At 32.8% G+C, this 24,360-nt stretch overlaps 2 protein-coding genes across 2 annotated transcripts in view; one reads left to right on the plus strand and one right to left on the minus strand.

The window, feature by feature from the left end:
- LOC108910333 (homeobox protein unplugged-like) overlaps nt 1–1,887 on the minus strand; it is a 35,064-nt gene extending 33,177 nt beyond the window's left edge. The window contains exon 1 of the mRNA XM_018714901.1: nt 1,706–1,887. Coding sequence (XP_018570417.1) covers nt 1,706–1,887 — 182 coding nt within the window. The remainder of the gene's footprint in view (nt 1–1,705) is intronic.
- A 19,913-nt stretch (nt 1,888–21,800) lies between these two features.
- LOC111691723 (ataxin-8) lies at nt 21,801–22,015 on the plus strand (the record flags this gene model as incomplete). Its single annotated transcript, XM_023454975.1, has 1 exon — nt 21,801–22,015. A coding segment is annotated over one exon (189 nt), but the record flags the coding sequence as incomplete, so codon positions are not given.
- Between the last annotated feature and the right edge of the window lie 2,345 nt (nt 22,016–24,360).

Below are 24,360 nucleotides of genomic sequence, written 5' to 3' on the forward strand. Positions count from 1 at the left end.
AAGGTCACTTCTAAAGAATTTATGAATAAAATAGATATATAGGGTGCTTAAGAATTTCGTTTTTATATTTGACATAATAAATATACGAATAAAAATAAAAAAAAAATGTTTATATTTAAATGGCTTCTATAATGTTTCCTAAGGGTACTGTTTAAATACCTAAATGTTGTTCCAAAAAAAATGTTCTCTATCATTCAAACGATAGTATCATTATAGGCCGGTCAAAATCGGCACAAAAAATCGCTAAATTCGCAAAACATGATGTATCTCCGATATTTTAGTATGTTGTTTGGACTCATTAGGGCTATGTATACCCAAGTTTGCAACTCTCAAAAAGTTTTCAAAAAACCAAAAACCGCGAAATTTTTGGACTTGTTTCAGATTCTGCTCTATACGGGGTGTCTCATAATTAGCTGCCAACCCTGAACAGGCCGATTCTATGATCAAAACTAAGTAAAAAAGTTCATATGAACATGGGTCCGGAAATGCTTCCTAAGGGCACATGGACCCATTGAAGAGGGAGGAATGGAAATAATTTTTTTGCAATATCTCTCAATCGCGTTGTGATAAATGAATGAAATTTGGTATACACAGCTAAATTTTGATGAGCAATTTGATGGACTAATCCATTTATTTCCACAAGGTCCATTGGGGTGGGTACGGGGGGGCCCTTGGTACTTTGCGTGTGTAACTTTTTCATCTTTGACTTTTTAACAAATTGGACAGCAAATTCCGTTTTCCCGAACTGTTTTACGTTATAAAGGTACTCTTGTTTCAAATCGTTATCTTTAACGGTTTCTGAGAACATCGCTCTGGAATTAATCCCACTTTGGTCAATTTCATAGTAATTTAAACAAAAAAATTTTTTTGTTTAAATTTAATCTAATTTTAATAAAAAATAATAATAAAAAATTAAATTAAATAAAAATTAATCCTTTAAATGGAAAAGAGAGAAAAGGAAAATTATTATTATTATTATTTTAATTTAGTTGTGTATACCAAATTTCATTCATTTATCACAATGCAATTGAGAGATATTGCAAAAAAATGATTTCCATTCCTCCCTCTTCAATGGGCCCCTGTGCCCTTAGGAAGCATTTCCGGACCCATGTTCATATGAACTTTTTTACTTAGTTTTGATCATAGAATCGGCCTGTTCAGGGTTGGCAGCTAATTATGAGACACCCTGTATATACTAATCCATACATTTTTCGTCGAAAGCTATTCTGTACGTTTTTTAAGAGCATCAAATTTATGACAAATTAAGCCTAACCGGAGCTGTATAGGTCAATTGGTTACCGAATTATGGCACTTTGAAAATAGGTCAGTTTTTCCAAAAATTGAAAATTTTAGTTTTATACCTTCTTTGGACCGAAATTGCGTCGAAACCATTGATCCTACGAGTAGAACTTGTAGAATATAATTTGTAGGCAATTTCATTACCTTTAAATTAAGCGCAGAGCTCAAAATCGCAAAAAAAACATAAGGTAAAATCACATTTTTCCAGAAATGTTCCATAACCTTTCCTATCTTTTGTTTTTTAGTTTGGCAATGAAAAAGATTGCATGAAATCATTTAAAGAAACGGTGAAATGTGTTTTAATATAAACATAAGTAATCAAAAGTACTTAATCAATCAATCAGTCAATCAAATTAGACACAGAGTCAAATTCGTCGCCTTGTTTTTAATGGCCCTGGGCCGTTACTTTCGTTGCTCTTCAATAGGTATGTCTTCCACTATTGGTGGGTCGCCGTCTTCGTTCCCTGTAGGTAGGTACTCCAGTATTGGTGGATCGTCAGGGTTGTCTTGAGGCTCGTCATCGTCGTCCTCTTCAATGATGATAAGGGCAGCGTTCTGGCACGTTTCCCCAGAGCAGGTAGCACACATCACAGAACACCTGAGCCTTACTTTGAGGCAAGTGCAGCCACCTCTGCACCCCTTCTTGCATTTGCAAGAGAGTAGTTTTAGGAGCTCTGCGGAGGCAGGAGCTTACCGACTAGTAATGGGGATGAGTCCAGCCGAGGTCAATTCCCAACCCCAGTCGGTGGCCTCTTTCTCCACCCCCAACCACTTGCACAAACGTATACTTCCAGACGAGTGGCAGAGGTGAGGCGGGTTGCGTCCAATTCCCCACCAGCTCATTCAACCAAGGGAAAATGGAGCTACCACCTGGATTTGAACTTTTCATCCAGGCATTTACTGGGTGCGATACCACCTCTGCCCTCTTCTGGCAGGGGAAGATGAAAATGTGGGGCCACTTCAGACAAAATCAAGCCCTAGTGGACCAAGCAAGAGTTTTCCTCCAGAAAGATACCACACACCAACAAGTCGCAGCAGCCGGTGACAAATGTCTAGTTGCCCTATATAGAGGAGACGAAACGAAAATCACCCTCAACGAGGTACGCTTTCGTACTTTTGTGAAGAGAGCAGCCAACGCCAAAGCGAATCTGGCCCGTTTGCCCTCAATCACAGAGGCTGCGTCGTATCACCACTACCGCACATACCACCAGGTGCAAAAGTGGTTGTGGGTGGAGAAAGAGGCCACCTGGACTGGGGTTGGGAATTGACCTCGGCTGGACTCATCCCCATCACTAGTCGGCAAGCTCCTGCCCCCGCAGAGCTCCTAAAACTACTCTCTTGCAAATGCAAGAAGGGGCGCAGAGGTGGCTGCACTTGCTTCAAAGTGATCTGTGCTACTGCTCTGGGGAAACGTGCTAGAACGCTGTCCTTATCATCATTGAAGAAGACGACGATGACGAGCCTCAAGACAACCCTGACGATCCACCAATAGTGGAGTACCTACCTATAGGGGACGAAGACGGCGACCCACCAAAAATGGAAGACATACCTATTGAAGAGAGCAACGAAAGTGACGGCCCAGGGCCATCAAAAACAAGGCGACGAATTTGATGTGTCTAATTTGATTGATTGATTGATTTATTAATTTACTGTACTTTTGATTACTTATGTTTATATTAAAATACATTTCACCGTTTTTTAAAATGATTTCATGCCTTCTTTTTTATTACCAAACCAAAAAACAAGATAGGAAAGGTTATGGAACATTTCTGGAAAAATGTGATTTTATCTTATATGTTTTTTTTTGCGATTTTGGGAGAACTAGGAGTCTTACAGACCCCGCTCTCGCCTAATTTAAAGGTAATGAAATTGCCTACAAATTATATGCTACAAGTTATACTCGTAGGATCAATGGTTTCGACGCAATTTCGGTCCAAAGAAGGTCTAAAACTAAAATTTTCAATTTTTGGAAAAACTGGCCTATATTCAAAGTACCGTAATTCGGTAACAAATTGACCTACAGAGCTCCAGTTGGGCTCAATTTGTCACAAATTTGATGGTCTTAAAAACGTAAATAGTAACTTTCTACGAAAAATGTATGGATTAGGAGATATAGAGCAGAATCTGAAACAAGTCCAAAAATTTCGCGCTTTTTGGTATGTAAAAATTTGTCCACAACTTTTAGAGAGTTGCAAACTTAGGTATACATAGCCCTAATGGGTCCAAACAACATATAAAAACATCAGAGATACATCATGTTTTGCGAATTTATTGTCGATTTTGACCGGCCTATTAAGACACATAGTAGAAAGTTCTTATAAACTTTTTTTTATGTGTATCACCGCCCTTCCTATATATGAGAATATAATTTTCTAACAGTCTTCATATCAGTGCAATTAAGGACCTAGATTTTCCTATTTTACTCATAATCTATATAATATCAAATAACAAAATTTCACGTGTCAAAAAAACTTAAAAAATGTCTTAATCTCGAAAAAGTTATGGGTTAATCAAATAGATAAGGAACCCAAAAAATATACATCCTGTAGACATATAAAAAATATACATCCCATACAAGAAACATGATATTTGACATTTTTTAAATCAGAAAAACTACTACCGATTTGAAAAATGTAAAAAATACTGGGTGTTCTATAAAAAAATTTAATCGCATATTCTCCTGAAAATTAAATATTAAACAATTCAAAAGTCCATACAACTGCTATAGAAAAATGTTTTTCCGAAAATTTAAAAAAATAAAGAAGTTACCGTAGTGATTATTTTCAATGGGAGTTGGTAAGTTGGTCTAAATATCACACTAACAATTTCTCGACGGAAAATTGTTTCCAAGCAGCTTCCAGCATTGCTGGAACAAGCCTAAGATACTACCTAAGCAACTTAAGTACAGTCCGTACAATATATGTTGAGATAGGAAAATTATCGGCCATTAAGGACTGTAACAACTTATCGCGGCAGGGCTTCGAAATTTTCAAATTTTCCACCAATGTCTTTCTACCTCGGGTGTCGAATGCGGTTAATTCCAAGAAAGTAACGCAGAGGCCATCTAGGAATTCTATCTTGACAAATATCGTACGGACTGTAGTCTCTCTCTTTTGGATATTTTGTCGCAATTTAAATTAAAGCAACTTAAAAATCATAAATAAACCCCTGTGCCACAAGTACAAGTTAGGGTTTTTTTTGTCTATAATTTTCAAATCTCACAATAAGGTTTCAAAAATACATCAAAATGATTAAATGTTCGAAGTACTCAATGGTGTATAAAATCTTGGGTTCTTAATAGTAAGTATCTCCGCTACAGTTTCCTACTTTAAAAATCTGCACCAAATATCTTCCCGGACATGATTTTTTTATTTGTAAAACCAGTGGCCTTAAATCATTGTTTTTTAAAGGCTTTTAAGGCATGAAGTTTTGTATTTCAGACATGTTAATATGTTACCGAATGCATATCGATTATGCAATTTATAATTTTTTTTAGTTACCCCTTTCTAAGTTCCAACCTGGCGTTACGCACAAAGTTCCGTACTAAATATCGGTTATTAACATGCGGACGTCATTACGTGGATAATTAATACCTAGTAACGACCGGTAGACTTTCAACTAATATTCATTTACAAATATAATGCATGGACGTCGGCTGATTAACAATTCCGTGTGCGCCATGGGGACATATTTAAACTCAGGATGTGCTGCATCGATTACCGAGAATCGGTTCCTATATTTTGACGAAGCTATATAACTACAGTGTGAACAACTATTCGTCGTTTCCACTGATGATCTGCAAATTGATTTTTTGAATAAAACTAAAAAATAAAATACAAATAACTAAAAGTTATGTCATCATTATCTAAGTAATAATAGATAGTTATGGCGTTCTTTGAATCCAAAATTTTCCTAACGTTTTATATTTGTCCATGTCTATAATAGTCCAGAGACGGTATCTGTTTCAAAAAGTCCATATTTGGGTGAATCGTATATCCACGGAGATTTTTGGCTTTTTGGCTTTCAAATATCACTAGAAATGAAAATTTTCCTATGTGCATAAAAAAAACGTGGACTTAACTTTTGGCGGCACAATATGTTAAAAAAATTCGAAAAATGTCATATTTTTCTTCCTATTTAATTATGTATAAAATGTTCGTAATTATTTCGTCGTATTTTTTTACAAAATATGACTATTTACAAATCGAATAAATCTTGAGTATTATTGTAAAACTCGAAAAAATCGCCAAAAATGGGGTTAAAAAAACATTACTTCTTAGGGAATTTTTTTGGGGTCCTTAAATTGGGTATAGGACTCATACTTGGCTCAAGAAAACTTCATGTTATGCAGAATCATTACGCCAAATTTCATCAAAATCGATTCGATAGATTTTGCATAATAACTTTGCAATCCAGATTTTGAAAACAAATTTGCAAATTTTCAAAATTTTGCACAGTAAAAACCAAAGACCTTAGATACTTGAAAATTTAATTACATATAGAAGGGCTCTCAAGCTTTCAAATGCTTTTTGAAGTAGAGAGCGCGGCCGCTTCGGCCTGCTCGAAATTGAATCGGCGAGTTCAAAACCGCAACGCGCTTAAAAATTTTTTAATATCTCAGCTTCTAGAGGTCCGATTTTAATGATTTTTTTAAATCGATGTCTCGCGATTTAAAAAAGAAACAATTAGCGTATTTTCAAATGCCGATCGTTAATAATTATTGGTCTTTCAACAGTCCGATAATTATTTATCTTTAAACTTCCTTTAATTATCAACTTTATTTTTCTATTGTATCAAAGGTAAGTGCATAAACTTATATACTGTTTATCAAAGATCAAAAACAAATTTATTTAAATATTCTAAAATTGTTTAAACAACAATTATTTTCAAAATATGTCGAAAATTAGTAATATAATGAGTTAATTTCTCATTTGCTTATATTTTAAACAATAAATAATATTTGAATTATACTTTAATCACAAAAGAAATGATGAATAAATTAATAAATTAATTATAAAAAAATCAATAATATTTTATTCATACTTAATTGCATTAATAAATTAGGATTTAAAAAATGTACACAAATTTTTGTTTTAAATTTATGAATGTATATTACAGGGTTGGAAAATCCACATGGTCCATCTGCCTTTACATGAGAGCGACAAAGTAAAGAAATCCATCCGTGCGATAGACAAGGATGGCTAAAGTGAAGACGTTTCATAATCTGAATAGTCACCGCCCGTTTCGGGTTAGAAGTGAGAGTGACTATTCAGATTATGAAACGTCTTCAATGTAATCATCCTTGTCTATCGTACGGATTTCTATGACTTACTATATCGCTCTCACGTAACGGCCGATGTACCATGGGGACTTTCCGAACCTGTATATTTATGTATAAAAATATATATTAAGAATTTAATAGAACTTTTTTACATGGGATTTCGTTTTCTTCTTCGATATTATATTCATCAACTTCTTCGTCTTCAAACACAAAATTATTAATAATTTTCGCGTTATCTAACACCTCGTTCTCGCACTCTACTTCTGCTTCTACTTCTTCGATCGCATCGATTTCGTCATCGATTTTTGTGAAATTTTGAACATTTTTGCAAGAACTTTTAAAACCTATTTTAAAAAATTGATTTGGTTGAATATTCACAAAGATATTCTAACTGTTTATAAGTACAAAAATTCGACCAATGTTTAAACAAGCGCCAGAGCTCTCCCAAAAAAATTCCCTAAAGAGTAATGTTTTTTAACCCGATTTTTGGTGATTTTTTCGATTTTTACAATAATAATCATGATTCATTCCATTTGTAACTAGTCGTATTTTGTAAAAAAATTAGTTATAAACCTTTTTTTTCTCTTCCATTTTCGCCTAAAATCAACTCTTGAAAAGATACATAATTAAATAGGAAGAAAAATATGACATTTTTCGAATTTTTTTAACATATTGTGCCGCCAAAAGTTAGGCCCACGTTTTTTTTATGCGCATAGAAAAATTTTCATTTCTAGTGATATTTGAAAGCCAAAAAGCCAAAAATCTCCGTGGATATACGATTCACCCAAACCAAAACAGATAAATAAATAAAGGGATAAAAATACTTTAACTCCTTTATAAAAAACCTTAGCATGCGAGTATAATATAAATATTATGCACTATGTGTTAAGTTATTTCTTACTTGCGATTATAGAAGTTTGCTTTTTCAAAACTTAGAATTGACGCAGCAACATGCCCAATTTCATTATTATTCCTGTCTGTAGTTTCACATAAAATTTTTGTCCAAATGCATATTATTGTTTCTTTTTTATACGTTACATATGACTATATAATCGATGGCGTTGGAGTAACATCCACTTAGATACATACATATTTCTGTCAAAATAATCGTGATCAAGAAAATTAAATTTATTAATTTGATCGTCATGCCTTGAGGCACAAGACATTTTTTAATTTCTTTAAATGTACATGTCCATATGAGTCCCTGAAAACACTAACGAACGAAACGACCACCCACAGGGTCGTTCCCGAATTAAAGAAGTAATGTAGGTACAAAAGTTTTTACAAAATTTGTACTAAATTCTATAAAACTTTATTATGCTTTAATTTCAAAAGCAGTAAATTATTATAACTTTTAAAACGTAAATGAAATATAATAGCTTTCTGACATTTATGATGAAAATATAAACACTAATCAAAATGTGGATTGAACAGAGTCATAAATTGAGGTGATAAATAAATAGCCATGGATGTTTAGAGGGGAATAACTTATGACATGATGGTCACTAAATTTTTAAAATTCTTAAATTATACTGTAAATTATATCTTTTGAAACTAAATGCACTGAATTTAGTTCAATAGTAGGCTTAGGAATACCCGTGTCTACTAATGCCATATCGACGATACGGGCCCTTCTACCTCTGAGCATTATTTACGCACCGAAGTGTCAAGCTTCTAAACAAGAACCAACAAGAAGAACCGAAATCGGTTCTGATATAGTTTTCCGTGTTGGCTTTGTCGTGATCTATGTGCCTAGGCGTCGCCAGTTATACAGGGTGTCCCGGAAATGGTGGGCAATCTCTCGGATATGGATATATAATGAGAAAATAATGTCACAAGTTCATATAAAATTTTTTCGTCCGGGTTCACCCTGTAGAGTTATTAGCTCTTGAAGTTGAGAATTTAAAATGTTTTTTTTGCTGTAACTTTTGTATTTTTCAATAAATTTTGAAAATTTTTTGGCTGGCTCTATAATTTTTGAAGCTACTTTGGATGATAATATGAAATCCTCGATAATAATTATGGGGGCCCGGGGGCAAAGCACCCCCCACCAAAATTTCTAGAAAAAAAATTTTTGTTCCAGTATACCCCAAATTTTCCATCATTTTATAAAAATTTATGGTATTTTACGTAAAAAAGGTATACTTGTTGAATATCCATAAAATAGATATTTTTTGAGATAAACCCGTTTAAAGAGGAAGGTACCATTTAATTTGAGACATTTTATTTAACAGAAACACAGGTTTAATCGTAGTTGGCTTTTACATATCAGAATAAAAGACAAATAATTTGCAATAGCAGTGTTCCAAATTATGAGAATTTTGACTTAACTAAACTAACTAAACGAAAAGAGCATGACAATCAAAATTTTGTAACATTCTGTACTTACGATATTTGTTGAGATAGAATTCCAAGAAGACTTCTGCGTCACTTTCTTGGAATTAACCTCATTCGAGGTAGAAAGACATTGGCGGAAAATTTCAAGGCAATCTCCTGCCGCGGTAAATTGTTACAGCAGTTCCGATGACATAACTTTATTGGCTTGATTTTTTCTTGGAATTCTATCTCAACAAATATTGTACGGACTATACTTATAATGCATTAAATGTGACCAGTTAAAGTGGTCTATGGAACGTTTTAATATACCACCATTGTATAAGGAGCGACAATGCTGCAGCGGCCTTAGAAGCGACAAAAATGATTAGGGCAAACCTAGAGGGTCTGATAACAGATCAGCCCCCACAGAGCCCATCCCGAAAACAACAAGGGCAGCTCATAAATTTCTAGCTAGACTGAGGAAGTGCATTGTAAGTCTGTAACGAACTGCGACCAGATACATATATGGGCCGTATCATAACATCCCGAAAAACCATATAATTTTAAATAACAGCAGACGTCGTTAAAGAGTTAAACGACTGTTACTACACATATCAATTAAAGACTTCAAAATACCTATAATATACTAATTAATAGGGCTGTCAAAACTGAGCCGCGAAACATAGTCGTACGCATTATTTATTAAAAAGCAACAAATTAAATTGTCTACAATACACCACCATAAACACTCGAATTAATTACGCAACATCCGCACGGTAACAAAGACAACAATATATACGTGACGTGAACGTGAAAGGCATTCTGAGGCAGCGGCTCACGCATTGGCACGCCATTGAATTGCGGCTCTCTCTGACAGCCCTACAAATTAACTGTTTCTTTGGTTTAATTTTTTTTTGGTTTAAATGTAAATAAAGAGGCGTTAGAATAAAAACAATAATACACATATGTAAAAAGGGTAAGTATTTTTAAGTTTTTAAAAAGTATTATCATGAGATCTCGCATTTTTTATTCTAATTAAACAGGTATTAAGCTAATTCAATAGTCAATTTTTTAGGAAAAAATATTTTGAATATATTTGAATTAACGTCATACCTTTATAATTGACAAAAACATACAGGCTGTTACAAATTCGCTTCTCACTACATGGATCTCGGAAACGGTAAGAGATACGAAGTAGCTTAAATAGGGGCAAAGTTGCGTAATCAGGGGACCAACATTGTGCCTCTAAAAAATCAAGACTAACATGATTAGTTTTCGAAATATTTGCAAAAAACCGAAATTTTGGAAATCCGTTTTTGTTTCATTTTAGTCTTGTTTGAGATGATATTGAAAAAAGAAGAATACTTTCTCATGGCCACTTTTTGCCCTCCATCGAATGGCATAATAAATTTTTGTGTGAAACGTTTTGTCTCTCCAGGACCATCATCAATTTTATTATTTGTCTCGAAAAAATCATCTTCAGAGTATTCGTTCCAAATTTTTCTAATTTTTTTATTTAGATTTCTTTGTGTATTGAATTATCGTACACTGCAAGTGTCGTTAGACCCTGTGAANTTTTTTAAATACGACCCTAGAAATTTTTTTACATTTTCTGCAAGCCTTCACGACCCCCAATACTGTACTGCCTCAGCCCGAACCAGTTTCAGACGTTTTGTCTCGAAAAAATCATCTTTAGAGTATTCGTTCCAAATTTTTCTAATTTTTTTATTTAGATTTCTTTGTTTATTGAATTATCGTACACTGCAAGTGTCGTTAGACCCTGTAAAGTCCATTTAGTTATTTAAACTATTACCACCACGCGTTACTATAAAACATTTATTATTATTAACTATTACCATCACTTGGTCGTACATAACTCAATAAGTTGTTCCGTTAAAATTAAAACATTATTAAAATTTTAATTCTATTATGACAAATTAATTCTTAAAATTGCATATTATGAATAACCAAAACGCCAACTGAATATTATTCTTAAAAAAATTTCAGTAAATGTTCAAAAACATTTTTGTTTTTGAAAATGAAGATCAGCGTAATATTATCGGAATATATTATATCTGTAACCGCAACTGTGAAAGAGCATGTCAGATGTATTTGTATGAATATCCTGAAAAAAATATATCGGAATTTGTTTGAATTTTAAGCACTCGAGAAGCCTAGAAATAACTATGGACACGGGAATAAAACTAATAATGTTTTATTTTATTACCGTACCTCTTACCGTTTCCGAGATCCCTGTAGTGAGAAGCGAATTTGTAACAGCCTGTATATTTACGTTTCACCAGTCTTGTGAATATAGAATTCCAGGCAATTTTGACATCAAGTCTAATAAAAAAATTCGGCACAGAATAACTTACAGTGACAGACAAATGGGGAAAACTTTTATCATTAGATTTTGATAAAATATATCGATCGTCTCTACATCGTTAAACTACAGGAAACGTCAAACTACGCCATTTTCTTTTGGAAATCAGTCCTCAGCGCAGCGGGAAATTAAAGACGAAGTAAAAATTAAAATGAAAAACAAATAAGTTGTTTAGAACCAAATTTCATAGTCACGGAAAATATAAATTAACTTTAATATTGCATTTTTAAAAAAACAGTTTTACTGGATAAATAATATCTAAATCTAGGTAATATCACTTGTAAAGGTATAGTCTCCCTCTCCACTTCACAACTTTGCCACTGCGCATCCTATCCTCAGGGCCCAAATGAATTTAGTTTACTTGTACTTAATTATACAAGAAACTAATAAATAACACTTTTTATTAAAACTTTGCTATATTTTTTAATATTTTTATTAATACTAAATAATTTAAATTAAAGCTTTAAATAATAACTATTTATATCAAAAGCTTTACAAAAAATTTAAAATTATCAAAGAGCGCATATTTTTTAAAGAAATATTACTAGTCACAATAATCAACTTTTCTTTAATTTTCCGCCAGAACCCTATAAAGATGAAGAACACTAATTGACAATTTTTGGAATTTATAGCTATATGCTGATTGCCAATACCGATAATTATCAAAATCTGAAGATTATTTTTTGATGCACGTACTTATAAATAACTAACTTCTACTTTGACTAATTTAAAAATACTTTTTAAATTTAAAAATTAAATTTTAGCTTTGCTAAATTCAGTAATAAGGTAACAAAGTTTCTACACTCTAAAGATCTGTGGCTGTGTAGTTAAATAATACTTTGATTTTTCTTCAAGAATAGGTAGGTATATTTCCAAGAAAAGTTTAAATAAGTGGAATTTTTCTACAGGTATTCCTGTCGTTGTTAATTGATTTCGGACGTTAATAATGGGAAAGTTATTAATGGTGAATGCTTAATTTGATACATCCTGTATACTTCGATACTTCGTTTAGTGGCTTCCTCTGGTTGCCATGCAAATTTAACGATGCAATGTGGAAGAATCTCTTCTGCGTAAGGGCACAAATATGCTAGAGCGTCTCTTCACGCGTCAAGTGACACTTCATGCGAAGAGATTAGAAAATTAGGTACCTACAGGTTGATTTATATATTTGTCATTATTTTTTGCCTCACTCTATACTATTTCTGCAATTGATCCAAATGTGCCGTTTAATAATTTCGTTATCTGTAATTTATCGAACATAATAAATATAAAAATTAGTTTTGCTGCGGGCCCAGATGGAATTCCACCTTATTTTTTTAAAATTGTATGTAGTCCAACTCTAGGTATATCATTTCCACCTTTATTGCTTTATCACAGATCTTTAGACTCAGGGTACTTTCCCGAAATATCAATTTTTGTCTTTCCGTTATTTAAATGAGGTGATAAGTCAAATATATTAAATTATAGGCCGATTTGTTGTCTTAGCGCAGTAGGTAAGTTGTTTGAGTCCCTAGTAGCCGATTCTATTCGTTTATGTTATAAAAATATTATTTCCCCATATCAACATGGTTTTTATCCTGGTCGTAGCTACGAGACTAATTTTTAGTAGACTAGACTAGTTTTTAGTAATTATATTGTCCAAAGTATGGAAGATGGTGAGCAAGTCGATGCAATATATACGGATTTACGAAAAGCTTTCGATTGTGTTAACCAAAAATTATTACTGGCGAAGCTTGAATCATACGGGATATTTGATAATTTATTGCTGTGGCTTCAATCCTACTTAACAGACTCAAATTATCAAATTAAAAGATTTTACATCTCGGGAAATAACTGTATCATCTGGTGTCCCTCAAGGTAGCCATATGGGTCCAATATTATTTTTGTTATTTATAAATGACATTTAAAATTGTCTAAAATATTATAGATTCTTAATGTTTGCGGATGACCTAAAATTATTTTTGAGTATTAAACACTCTGATGACTGCAATCTGGTTCAGAGTGACTTAAATTCATTAGGGAATTGGTGTAAGTCAAACAATATGTCTTTAAATTATGATAAATGTAAAGTTATTACGTTTACTCGTAAGAAGAATGTATTTCTTTCAGATTACCATATAAATAATATTACACTTCAAAGAGTAAACGTAGTAACTGACTTTGAAGTAAAATTTGACAGCTATTTGAGGTTCGATGTCCATATTGAAGATATTTTGCGCAAATGTTTCAGATTATGCGGTTTTATTAAGAGGCAAACCGATATCTCATCATTTATTTTATTATATAATTCTCTTGTACGCTCTTGCCTGGAATATTGTTGCATAATTTGGAACCCTCAATGTTTTACTTACATTAATCGATTACAATCTGTTCAGTGTAAAATTTGCAATTATATTCTATTCAAACTTAACATAGACACAAATAATTATATGTATGAAGATAGACTTAATCTAATTGGCATGACATCCCTGCAGCATCGAAGACAATGTGCTTATTTAAATATTACATATAAACTTTTTAATGGTGAGATAGACTGCAATTAGTTATGGTCTTTATTTAAAAGAATTCCAAACTATGCAACTAGATCGATGGAACTACTTCAATCAAGTCATCATCGCACAAATATCGGGCTGCACTCTTCAGTGAGCGAAATTATAAAAGCTGTAAATTCACTGCCATTTAACACATTTTCAATATCTCTATGTTGAACTAAACCTATTTTTATTCTCCGTGTTTTTAATCGATTATTATATTTTTTATTAATTGTTTTACAATTTTTGTTTTATTTCAGTTATTTATGCATTGGCTATCTTTACGTAGGTACTTTACATTACTGAATTCTTCCATTAATTGTATCATTTAGGTTATACCTGTAGATACAAAAAATGTTTAATAAATAAATAAATAAATAAATTATGACCATATTTCTTTTTTTTTAGGGTAGGTATCCGCGAATGCAGCTAAGAGCTCGCCCTCTGGCGGTGACAAGTGAAACTAGTGAAACAAGGTAAACATTTCTTATGTGTGACATTCCGTTTTGTATTTTATTTAAAACTGTGTATAGTGTTTGCTTTTGAACACTGTTATATTAAAAAAAATAGTGTGAGGAAAACTTCAGCAGTTATAGACATTATCTAGGTTATGGATAAAAAGAAGAAATTGTCGAACTATTATTGTTCAGTTCATGGTTGTTATTCATGGTCCAAGAAAAATCCAGCATTACGTTTTCATCAAATTGAAGAAATTTTCAAAATATTATTGTCGATAGACAATACTCCCTCAATTTCAAGAGCGTTGTTAGTAAGGGTACTAGTTTGCAAGAACAATGAATAAATTTCTAAATTTAAATCACTTTGTCCAATTTTGCCACATAGTACCACATGACCAGCGTTAAAAACTGCCTCTCCTTCTGATATACATGCAACGAGAGTTTTCGTTGGCACCAGGCCCGGATCCAGAGGGGGTGGCGATGTGGCGATCGCCACCCCCAAAGCACAACATTTTTTAAAGAACTTCAATTTCTCCAAACGACGTACAACAGGAAGTTAGTCGATATTAATGCAAGTCCGCCTTCCTAACCTACACCTTACGTCATCAAAAAAATAACAACAACAACAACAACAACAACAACAACAACAACAATAATAATAATAATAATAATAATAATAATAATAATAATGATAAAGAAGTGCTTTGCGCCACCCCCAAAACCAGTCTCTGGATCCGGGCCTGGTTGGCACTTAAATAGGAAATTTTGGTATTCCACAACGGATAACTTCATAGTTATAACCTTAAAAAATGTACACTAAATTGTAATGCTAGAAACAAACAAGGTAGACATAAATACTTACTTGCATTAAAATTTATTTATGAAATATTTGAAACCTATAAAATATCATAAAAGTCAAATAACCGCAGTTTAATAACAAAATTACTAATAATAATGGGAAATAAAACAAATGTTCAAATGAATCTGTAAACACGAACGGTAATGTCAAAATTACCTTGTCTCGGAGCTTACCGCTTTCACCGCTTGATGCGCTTGCATCTTAAAAATTATCGCGGATATTCTGATGGTGCTGTCGATTCAGACACTTTACAGTCCAAATGTCATAATACTAAATAGAGTATTTTTACTATGGACATATAAGGCTTTTTTCGCGAGTGAAGTCGTATGTTATAGTATGAGTGAATATTACGTTTTTGCGAGAATAGTCAGTCATTTAAACTACTATGTGACGTCACAAGTTTAGATCAAATGACTGAACCCTTCACCCTTCAGCTGAATATTCTGTTGGTATATTCAACTAGTATTGTCAGCCGGTAACTTAACCTTTTTCTTTTTGACATTTTGTTTGAATGAGGATAAAAATCGTTCAGCAAAATGACGGATTCTGATACAGATGTTTTAGTAAACGTAGACGTTGAAACAGCAAATATTTTACTTAAGTAATGGTCGTAAGATTAATTTTTTATATGGGACATATTTGCGATCCACTTTGCTTCAGGATTACCCTTTTTTTTTGTGACCTAGGCCAAAGATAATATTGGTGGAATCATTTGTAATTCAGGTCTTTTTCGTATGAATTACATAAAAAACCGACCTAACCTCTTTCTAGTTTAATTTTTTTATATAAAAAATTTAAAAACATATATGGGGAGCCTTGAAGCCATATGTCAAAGTCGTCGAAGTACATATGACAGGCTGCACCACTGAATAGTGAATATATACATTTTCGCGATCTGTTCAGGTTAGACAAGGTTAGAAATAAGATTAAAAGAGATAGAAACAGTAACTACAAGTCAGACGTATTCACCAATATTCACTCGCGAAAAAAAGCCTATAGGTACAGAGGTATTCACATATTTTTGTATTCCTTCTATCTAGAGAAAAATACTAAAAACTTTTAGGAAGGTTTTCCTGTGATTTTAAAGAAATATATAAACAACAATTTTCCAAATATTATTCTTTATTTACTGACTCTTCACAATTGATATAATCAAGACTGCCAAAGAGCCACAGTATAACAAAGAACAGTGCAAATTCAAAGTTATTTATGAGTGAAATTATATTGGTGTTAAATTTTGAGTAAAATTAAAATTTTAACAAAGAAATCAGCTCAACACTATTTTTAGTTAGGACATATATGTGATAATGTAAACATACTGTATAATAATCACGTCGTTCCTTTGTTAATATTACGCATTTCTGACTAGGAGGAACACAAAGTTATGTACAAACAGTCCTTATCTCCTTCAAAGTACTCCTCTCCCCTATTCACATACTTTTCTCAATGGTGTTTCCATTTCGCGAAGCTTAATTTGAAATGGCTTTTAATGTACGTGATGTCATCAATAGTCTGAAAACGGCATCCCCTTAGCACTGATTTAAATTTCGGAAATAAGAAAAAAATCGCAAAAAGGCAGGTTTGGCGGGTAATGAGGGTTAGGGAGGACTATAATCTGAATAATTCTTGGCACAAAACTGACGAATTGAGCTGAGTGTGTGGGCGCATTGTCATAGTGCAAGAACCATGAGTTTTCTCGCCACAACTCTGGTCTCTTTTTGCAGATTTTTTTCACGTAACGGTTGTAAATCGTCTTGATAGTACACATGATTAGTTTCACCTTGAGGCAAAAATTTAAAATACACAATTTTATTAAAGTTGAAAAAACAGTGAGCATCACTTTGACATTCTTTGAATGAATGTTTCATCATTGGATTTTTCAAGGTGTTGCCGACAAATGTCCACACGATTTTCTTTCTATTGTTCAGTCATCAAACGAGGAACAAATTTTGCTGCAACTCAATGCATGTTCAATTTTTAAGTCAAAATTTCATTACATGACTGAAACTAACCTCTTTGGCAATTTCTCTGACCGGCGATTTACACGCACTTTGACTTTAGGAACGTCATTAATTGAAGCCGAAGCCTTCCTGGTTGAGAGTTATCTTCAATTGACTGACGACGACCTTTAAATCGTGAAAACCACTCGTAACACTACATACGACCCAGAGCATCATTTTACCAAGGGCGTCGTTCACGCGCGTGCGCGGGCCAGGCGCTCTTTCTCCCGTATACAGGTCGTTCATTTTAACGTTAACTTTTACTGCTGCTAGCGCGTTTATTACATGAACTATCAATGTAAAACTTTTTGAAAATAAAGGTTTAACCCTTTTTTAATTGTCTTTAAAAACCTGGTCCGATACGTCCAATAGTTAATTAACAATTAGCGTTATAAAAATAAGCTATCTTGGGAAAAAATAGGGATAGGTGATCTCTATCTTTTTTTAAATCTAAATACCCTAGCGGCTTTTGCCTGGCCCTGAGGCAATTTGTTTATAACGCCGTTTTGCCACTTATTTGCAATTTGTCAACTTAGCGTCACTGGTTTCGAGTTATTTTTTTGATATTATCATTCTACATACCCTCCCCCGTCGTAAAGTGCAATAAAATGTCTACTAATAATTTTTCACGTTCAAACTAATTCGACTGCAGAATTATTGTATTCAATAAATGTTACTTTAATAACTTGTTGCCTTTTTTTCTAATTCATCTTAAACATATTAAATAAAAGAATCATCAAATAATCGTTTCCATTTCGAAGGTTTTTCATCCTCACTACAATATTCCTGATTTTTAAGTAAAAATAATGAGTTTAAAAAAATATAAGTAGTACGTTAAAACAATGAAAAAATATTATAACACAGGAAATAATTAAAACAATAAGATACAGGGTAATACAATATTGTATGTTATTGTTTTTTCAGGTATTTTCATGTTTTAAAGGTTTCTTAGCTGGCGGATCTGTATCAGTGGCTTTAATCGTTGGCCGTTTAGGTCATCGGACTTGAAACGATAATAGTTTTACATAAAGTTAGTCTACAGACCACATAAAAAATATCTTTTAAATTACATTTTGATGAACCATCTAAATAGTTAAAGATAAAAAATATTCATTAGATTAAAAAGTTAAAAATTAAAACAAAAAAGTTGTCTTTCTTCAAACAAAGTGTCAGCATCATAACAGAAAGGATCGGAGAGACTCATGGCTAAAAAAAAGTATCATGATTTCGAACAATAATTCGTACCTATATTTCATTGCAACATTTCGTATTACAAAAAAAAAATGAGGAGGAAAGTTAAAAGACTGGGCTTTAGCTAGCGTCCATTTTAATCGTTAAAAGACTTGTATGTNCGTCGTAAAGTGCAATAAAATGTCTACTAATAATTTTTCACGTTCAAACTAATTCGACTGCAGTATTATTGTATTCAATAAATGTTACTTTAATAATTTGTTGCCTTATTTCTAATTCATCTTAAATATATTAAATAAAAGAATCATCAAATAATCGTTTCCATTTCGAAGGTTTTTCATCCTCACTACAATATTCCTGATTTTTAAGTAAAAATAACGAGTTTAAAAAAATATAAGTAGTAAGTTAAAACAATGAAAAAATATTATAACACAGGAAATAATTAAAACAATAAGATACAGGGTAATACAATATTGTATGTTATTGTTTTTTCAGGTATTTTCATGTTTTAAAGGTTTCTTAGCTGGCGGATCTGTATCAGTGGCTTTAATCGTTGGCCGTTTAGGTCATCGGACTTGAAACGATAATAGTTTTACATAAAGTTAGTCTACAGACCACATAAAAAATATCTTTTAAATTACATTTTGATGAACAATCTAAATAGTTAAAGATAAAAAATATTCATTAGATTAAAAAGTTAAAAATTAAAACAAAAAAGTTGTCTTTCTTCAAACAAAGTGTCAGCATCATAACAGAAAGGATCGGAGAGACTCATGGCTAAAAAAAAGTATCATGATTTCGAACAATAATTCGTACCTATATTTCATTGCAACATTTCGTATTACAAAAAAAAAATGAGGAGGAAAGTTAAAAGACTGGGCTTTAGCTAGCGTCCATTTTAATCGTTAAAAGACTTGTATGTACATCGTCACCTGAGATGAGAAACTTTATACTTATTTCAATTCAGATCATTTTATAGGAAAATGTATAAATGTGGTATTTTCATTTTCAAATTAGAAGAGATAAGCAATAAGTGTCCCAGGTTTCATTATCAAAATATGATCTCATTAATTTTCACAAGCCGTCAATGAATTCAATGAATTTATATTTCATATTTGTGACATACCTATATCTCCAATATACATACCTAAATACAAAGGTATATCAGTTTTAACACAAGTAACACATACAAACTATACAAATATTATACCACAATAAATCTTTTCTGTAATTTAGCGTATCTATTTTAGAAACTTCTTTACATGCATGCCTTGTTTTATGATCATTCTCGCAGCTAGAGGTAAGTACGTTGAAAATTTGTAGTTGAATATAAATACTGGTCTAATAATAGTTTTTCTATATTTTACGCTATTTATGTATTTCAATGTATACAAGGCAATTTGGCAACTAAATTTCTGCTACTATGTATGTAAATAACAATATTTTACAGACACATAAAAATGTTTAGTATGAGAACAATGTTATTATTTTTATTATTAATGAAGAGGTACTGTTCCTGTCGAACCGGTGTGAAGTTAGCAGCTAATTAGGCAAAAACGCTTGAATGCACATAGACGTTCGTCACTTCTGGACATTCCATCGATTTTAACAATATCACTGAGACATCACAATTTCCATGTTTGGCATCTCCAAAAGAAGGGAACGGTTTTGCTTAGCACAGATTTGGTATCACATACGTCAGTAATCACTTGACATAAATACACCACAAAATTGACTGGACCGCCACAAGTTGTTAGTCAGCCACTGCCATCTTTGAGAGTTTAGATATTAATTTTGGATAAACGACACATCCTATCAAGTTCAAATTATTCAGTATGGTACTTCTATCAACACTTTGTAAGGGCTTTTTTGCAAAGTTGTATGTTGTTGTCTGTGTAGTATGCAAGAATTTTTTGTTTTTGCGAGATCAGTAAGACATTTACATTACCATGTCATCACAGATTAGAATGACTTCACAGTTCAAGTGAATATCCTTTTGGAATATTCAGCCAGAATAGTTAGTGGGTTTGAGGGTATTTTAACCTCCTTTTTTTATGCATATTTAACTCCTAGTTGTTAAGTTAATGTCAAGAGTTTAATTGTTGAATTTTACTAATGATGAATTATACAGTAAGTAAAGGAAATTGCCTTTTTTGAAATAAAAAAAAACAAAACGTGAAAAAATAAGGTTACGAAGTCTCCGCCAAGGAATATTTACATTTACTGGCGTGACACAAGGAACGAGGTAGTCAGGTTATCACCCGCGAACATTTATACATCATTTGTACCTAAACGCCTCATCCTGTTAAGTTTTAAGTTCCTTATACTTCTGTCAACACTAGAAATATAGTGGTGAATTGATTGGCGTGACACAAGAAACCAGATAGTCGGGTTATCATTCCTGAACAGTGATCACATGTATTTTAGCTACAAATAATATATGAGACTGTATATTCTGAAATAATCATCAATAATTCGTTTCATTTTCTTTAATTAACTATTCGCAATTTTACATTATTGATTTATAGTTTTATAATAAAATTACACTTTTTATACAATTACTTTGATTTTCAGGCTTTAGTGGTAGCCGTCACTCATTATGCAATATCCGGACTTGTCATGGGAGCATTTTTATTTCTTCACTCTCTTAAGAAAAAGCAGCGTGTCGCTCAAAATCACAAAAAATCTAAATCGATTGCTCGGAAATTGGATGGTACCTAATAAGTTTTGGGTGCCTCATATTTACAATTGGGGCATTGTATATTTTCCTGCATTAAGGGTATTTGTCGGTGTAATTAAATCGTCCCAATCTATTAATAGCCCTAATCAGGGGATAATAACACAGCCACACAAAAAAAAAGTAGTCTGTACTTTTCATGCGACATATGTTATCAGTAGTATTTTTGCCTCCTGATTACGAATCCGGTGTCAGAATTGAGCTATCACATCACAGTAATTTCCTAACTTCAAAAAACAGGTCAAAAATAGCAAAAATTCACGGAAAAGTGCTAGGAAACATACAGGGTGTTTTTGAATGGAGTAGCATAAATGATATCAGTGAATCTACATTTCAAAAGAACACGATCTGCAAAAAATCGCCTTAGTAAAATGTTCACCCCTGAAGAGATATGGGCCATCAAAGTTTCCAAAAAAATTATGAAAATTGGCTGTAATTTGAAAACCGAACGAGGTACAAATAACAAATTTTTTACAGGTTGTTTACTAATACAGATGCGAGTTTTCAACTATTTTTCGAAAATTTTAACCCCTCGAAAGGGGTTGAAATAACCACCCCTCAAGCCATTTTTTGCCATAACTTTTATATTTCGTAAAAACTCGATATCCAAAAATACGCATTAGATAAACTGGTTCTTTTAGAAACTTTTACCTCTCTAGCAATTTTCCTTTAAAANCAACAACAACAACAACAACAACAACAACAACAACAACAACAACAACAACAACAACAACAACAACAACAACAACAACAACAACAACAACAACAACAACAACAACAACAACAACAACAACAACAACAACAACAACAACAACAACAACAACAACAACAACAACAACAACAACAACAACAACAACAACAACAACAACAACAACAACAACAACAACAACAACAACAACAACAACAACAACAACAACAACAACAACAACAGTGACAACTAAAGCACACTCCTTTAATCTATAATCACAGTTCAACTGAATATCCTCTTGGAATATTCAGCCAGAATAGTTAGTCGGTTTGAGGGTATTTTAACCTCTCTTTAATGCATATTTAACTCCTAGTTGTTAAGTTAGTGTCAAGAGTTTAATTGTTGAATTTTCCTAATGATGAATTATAAGTAAAGGAAATTGCCTTTTTTGAAATAAAAAAACCAAAACGTGAAAAAATAAGGTTACAAAGTCTCCGCCAACGAATATTTACACTTACTGGCGTGACACAAGGAACGAGGTAGTCCGGTTATCGCCCGCGAAAATTTATACATCATTTGTACCTAAACGCCTCATCCTGTTAAGTTCAAGTTCCTGATACTTCTGTCAACACTAGAAATATAGTGGTAAATTGACTGGCGTGACACAAGAAACCAGATAGTCGGGTTATCATTCCTGAACAGTGAACACATGTATTTTAGCTACAAATAATATATATATGAGAGTGTATATTCTGAAATAATCATCAATTCATTTTCTGTAATTAACTATTTGCAATTTTGCATTATTGAATTATAGTTTTATAATAAAATTACACTTTTTATACAATTACTTTGATTTTCAGGCTTTAGTGGTAGCCGTCATTCATTATGCAATATCCGGACTTGTTGTCATGGGGGTATTTTTATTTCTTCACTCTCTTCAGAAAAAGCAGCGTGTCGCTCAAAACCACAAAAAATTTAAATCGACAGCTCGGAAATTGGATGGTACCTAATAAGTTTTGGGTGCCTCATATTTACAATTGGGGCATTGTATATTTTCCTGCATTAGGGGTATTTGTCAGTATAATTAAATCGTTCCAATCTATTAATAGCACTAATCCGGGGATAATAACACAGCCACACAAAAAAAAATTAGTCTGTACTTGTCATGCGACATATGTTATCAGTAGTATTTTTGCTTCCTGATCACGAATCCGGTGTCAGAATTGAGCTATCACATCACAGGAATTTCCTAACCTCAAAAAACAGGTCAAAAATAGCAAAAATTCACAAAAAAGTGCTAGGAAATATAATTTTTTTTTNTTTTTTACAGTAGTACAAAAAAAATTACAAGTTTAATCTAAACATATCCATAAGTACCTAATGTCTGACATTGACAATTTGAGCAATTAATTTCCAGTTGTCAGTTAAAATTTTAATATTATGTAAAATACTGTTAAAATAAAATTTGAAATAAAAACAATCGTAGAAAAAATGTTGCGTGCAGCTCTCAAATTCGTCTCGAGCGCTGCAAACTTCATGCATCGTACAACAAATACACACTCTTTACAGTAGTTGCACAAATAACTGTTTGAATGTCGCAGAAACTTTTATTAAATAGAAGTACAATGAAAACGAAACTAAGAAATAATTTATTATCAAAAAGAGAAAAAACAAAAAACTTAGTTAAAGGACATTTTCAAAATAATTGCCATTTCTTTCTAAACACAACCTAACACGTTTATCAAAGTTGTTACGGACTCGAGCAAAAATTATGGGATTGTTGCGAATCTCATCAGCCGCCGCGAATATTCTTTCCTGTAGCTCTTCAACACTGTCAACTGGGGTCGCATAAACAATACTTTTTATATGTCCCCAAAAGAAAAAATCCATGGGCGTTAGATCGGGAGAACGTGCAGGCCAAGAGATAGGTGCCTCATTGCCGCGACCTATCCAACGATTCGGGTAATTTAAATTAAGCCACCGCCTAACTACTACAGTGCTGTGAGCAGGAGCCCCGTCATGCATGTACCACATGGCCTGACGTACATTTAATGGTACTTCCTCCAGAAGTGGTGGTAGATGCTCATTTAAGAACTGCAAATATTCAACAGCACCAAGTCGATGAGGTAAAACAAAAGGGCCGACAAGCACATTTTCTACAATTCCTGCCCAAATGTTTAAACTAAAATTATGTTGAAATGTTGTCATAGATACTTCGTGAGGATTTTCATGAGCCCAGGAATGAAGATTGTGCATATTGGTTAAACCATGTCTTTGAAAAGTTGCTTCATCTGTGAAAAGTATCTTTGAGGCAAAATTCAAATTATTTCTTAGAATATTAAGATACGATTCGCAAAAAACAACTCGCTTATGCATGTCTGGTTCAAGTAGAGCTTGAACTGGCCGGTGGTGAAAAGGATATAATAAATTATCATGGACAATATTCCAAACAACACTATGGGACACATTTAAGTGCATTGCTGTTTTTCTCGTACTAGTCTGACGATTTTCGTCAAACTCTTCAAGTACTGCATCCTCAAGATAAATAGTACGAACAGTAGGTCTTCGGCCGGTACCCTCAATATGCGGCTGTATTTTTCCAGTTTCCCGAAGT

Source organism: Anoplophora glabripennis, unplaced genomic scaffold (genome assembly GCF_000390285.2).
Source record: "Anoplophora glabripennis isolate ALB-LARVAE unplaced genomic scaffold, Agla_2.0 scaffold459, whole genome shotgun sequence".
In the NCBI taxonomy this organism is placed as follows: domain Eukaryota; kingdom Metazoa; phylum Arthropoda; class Insecta; order Coleoptera; family Cerambycidae; genus Anoplophora; species Anoplophora glabripennis.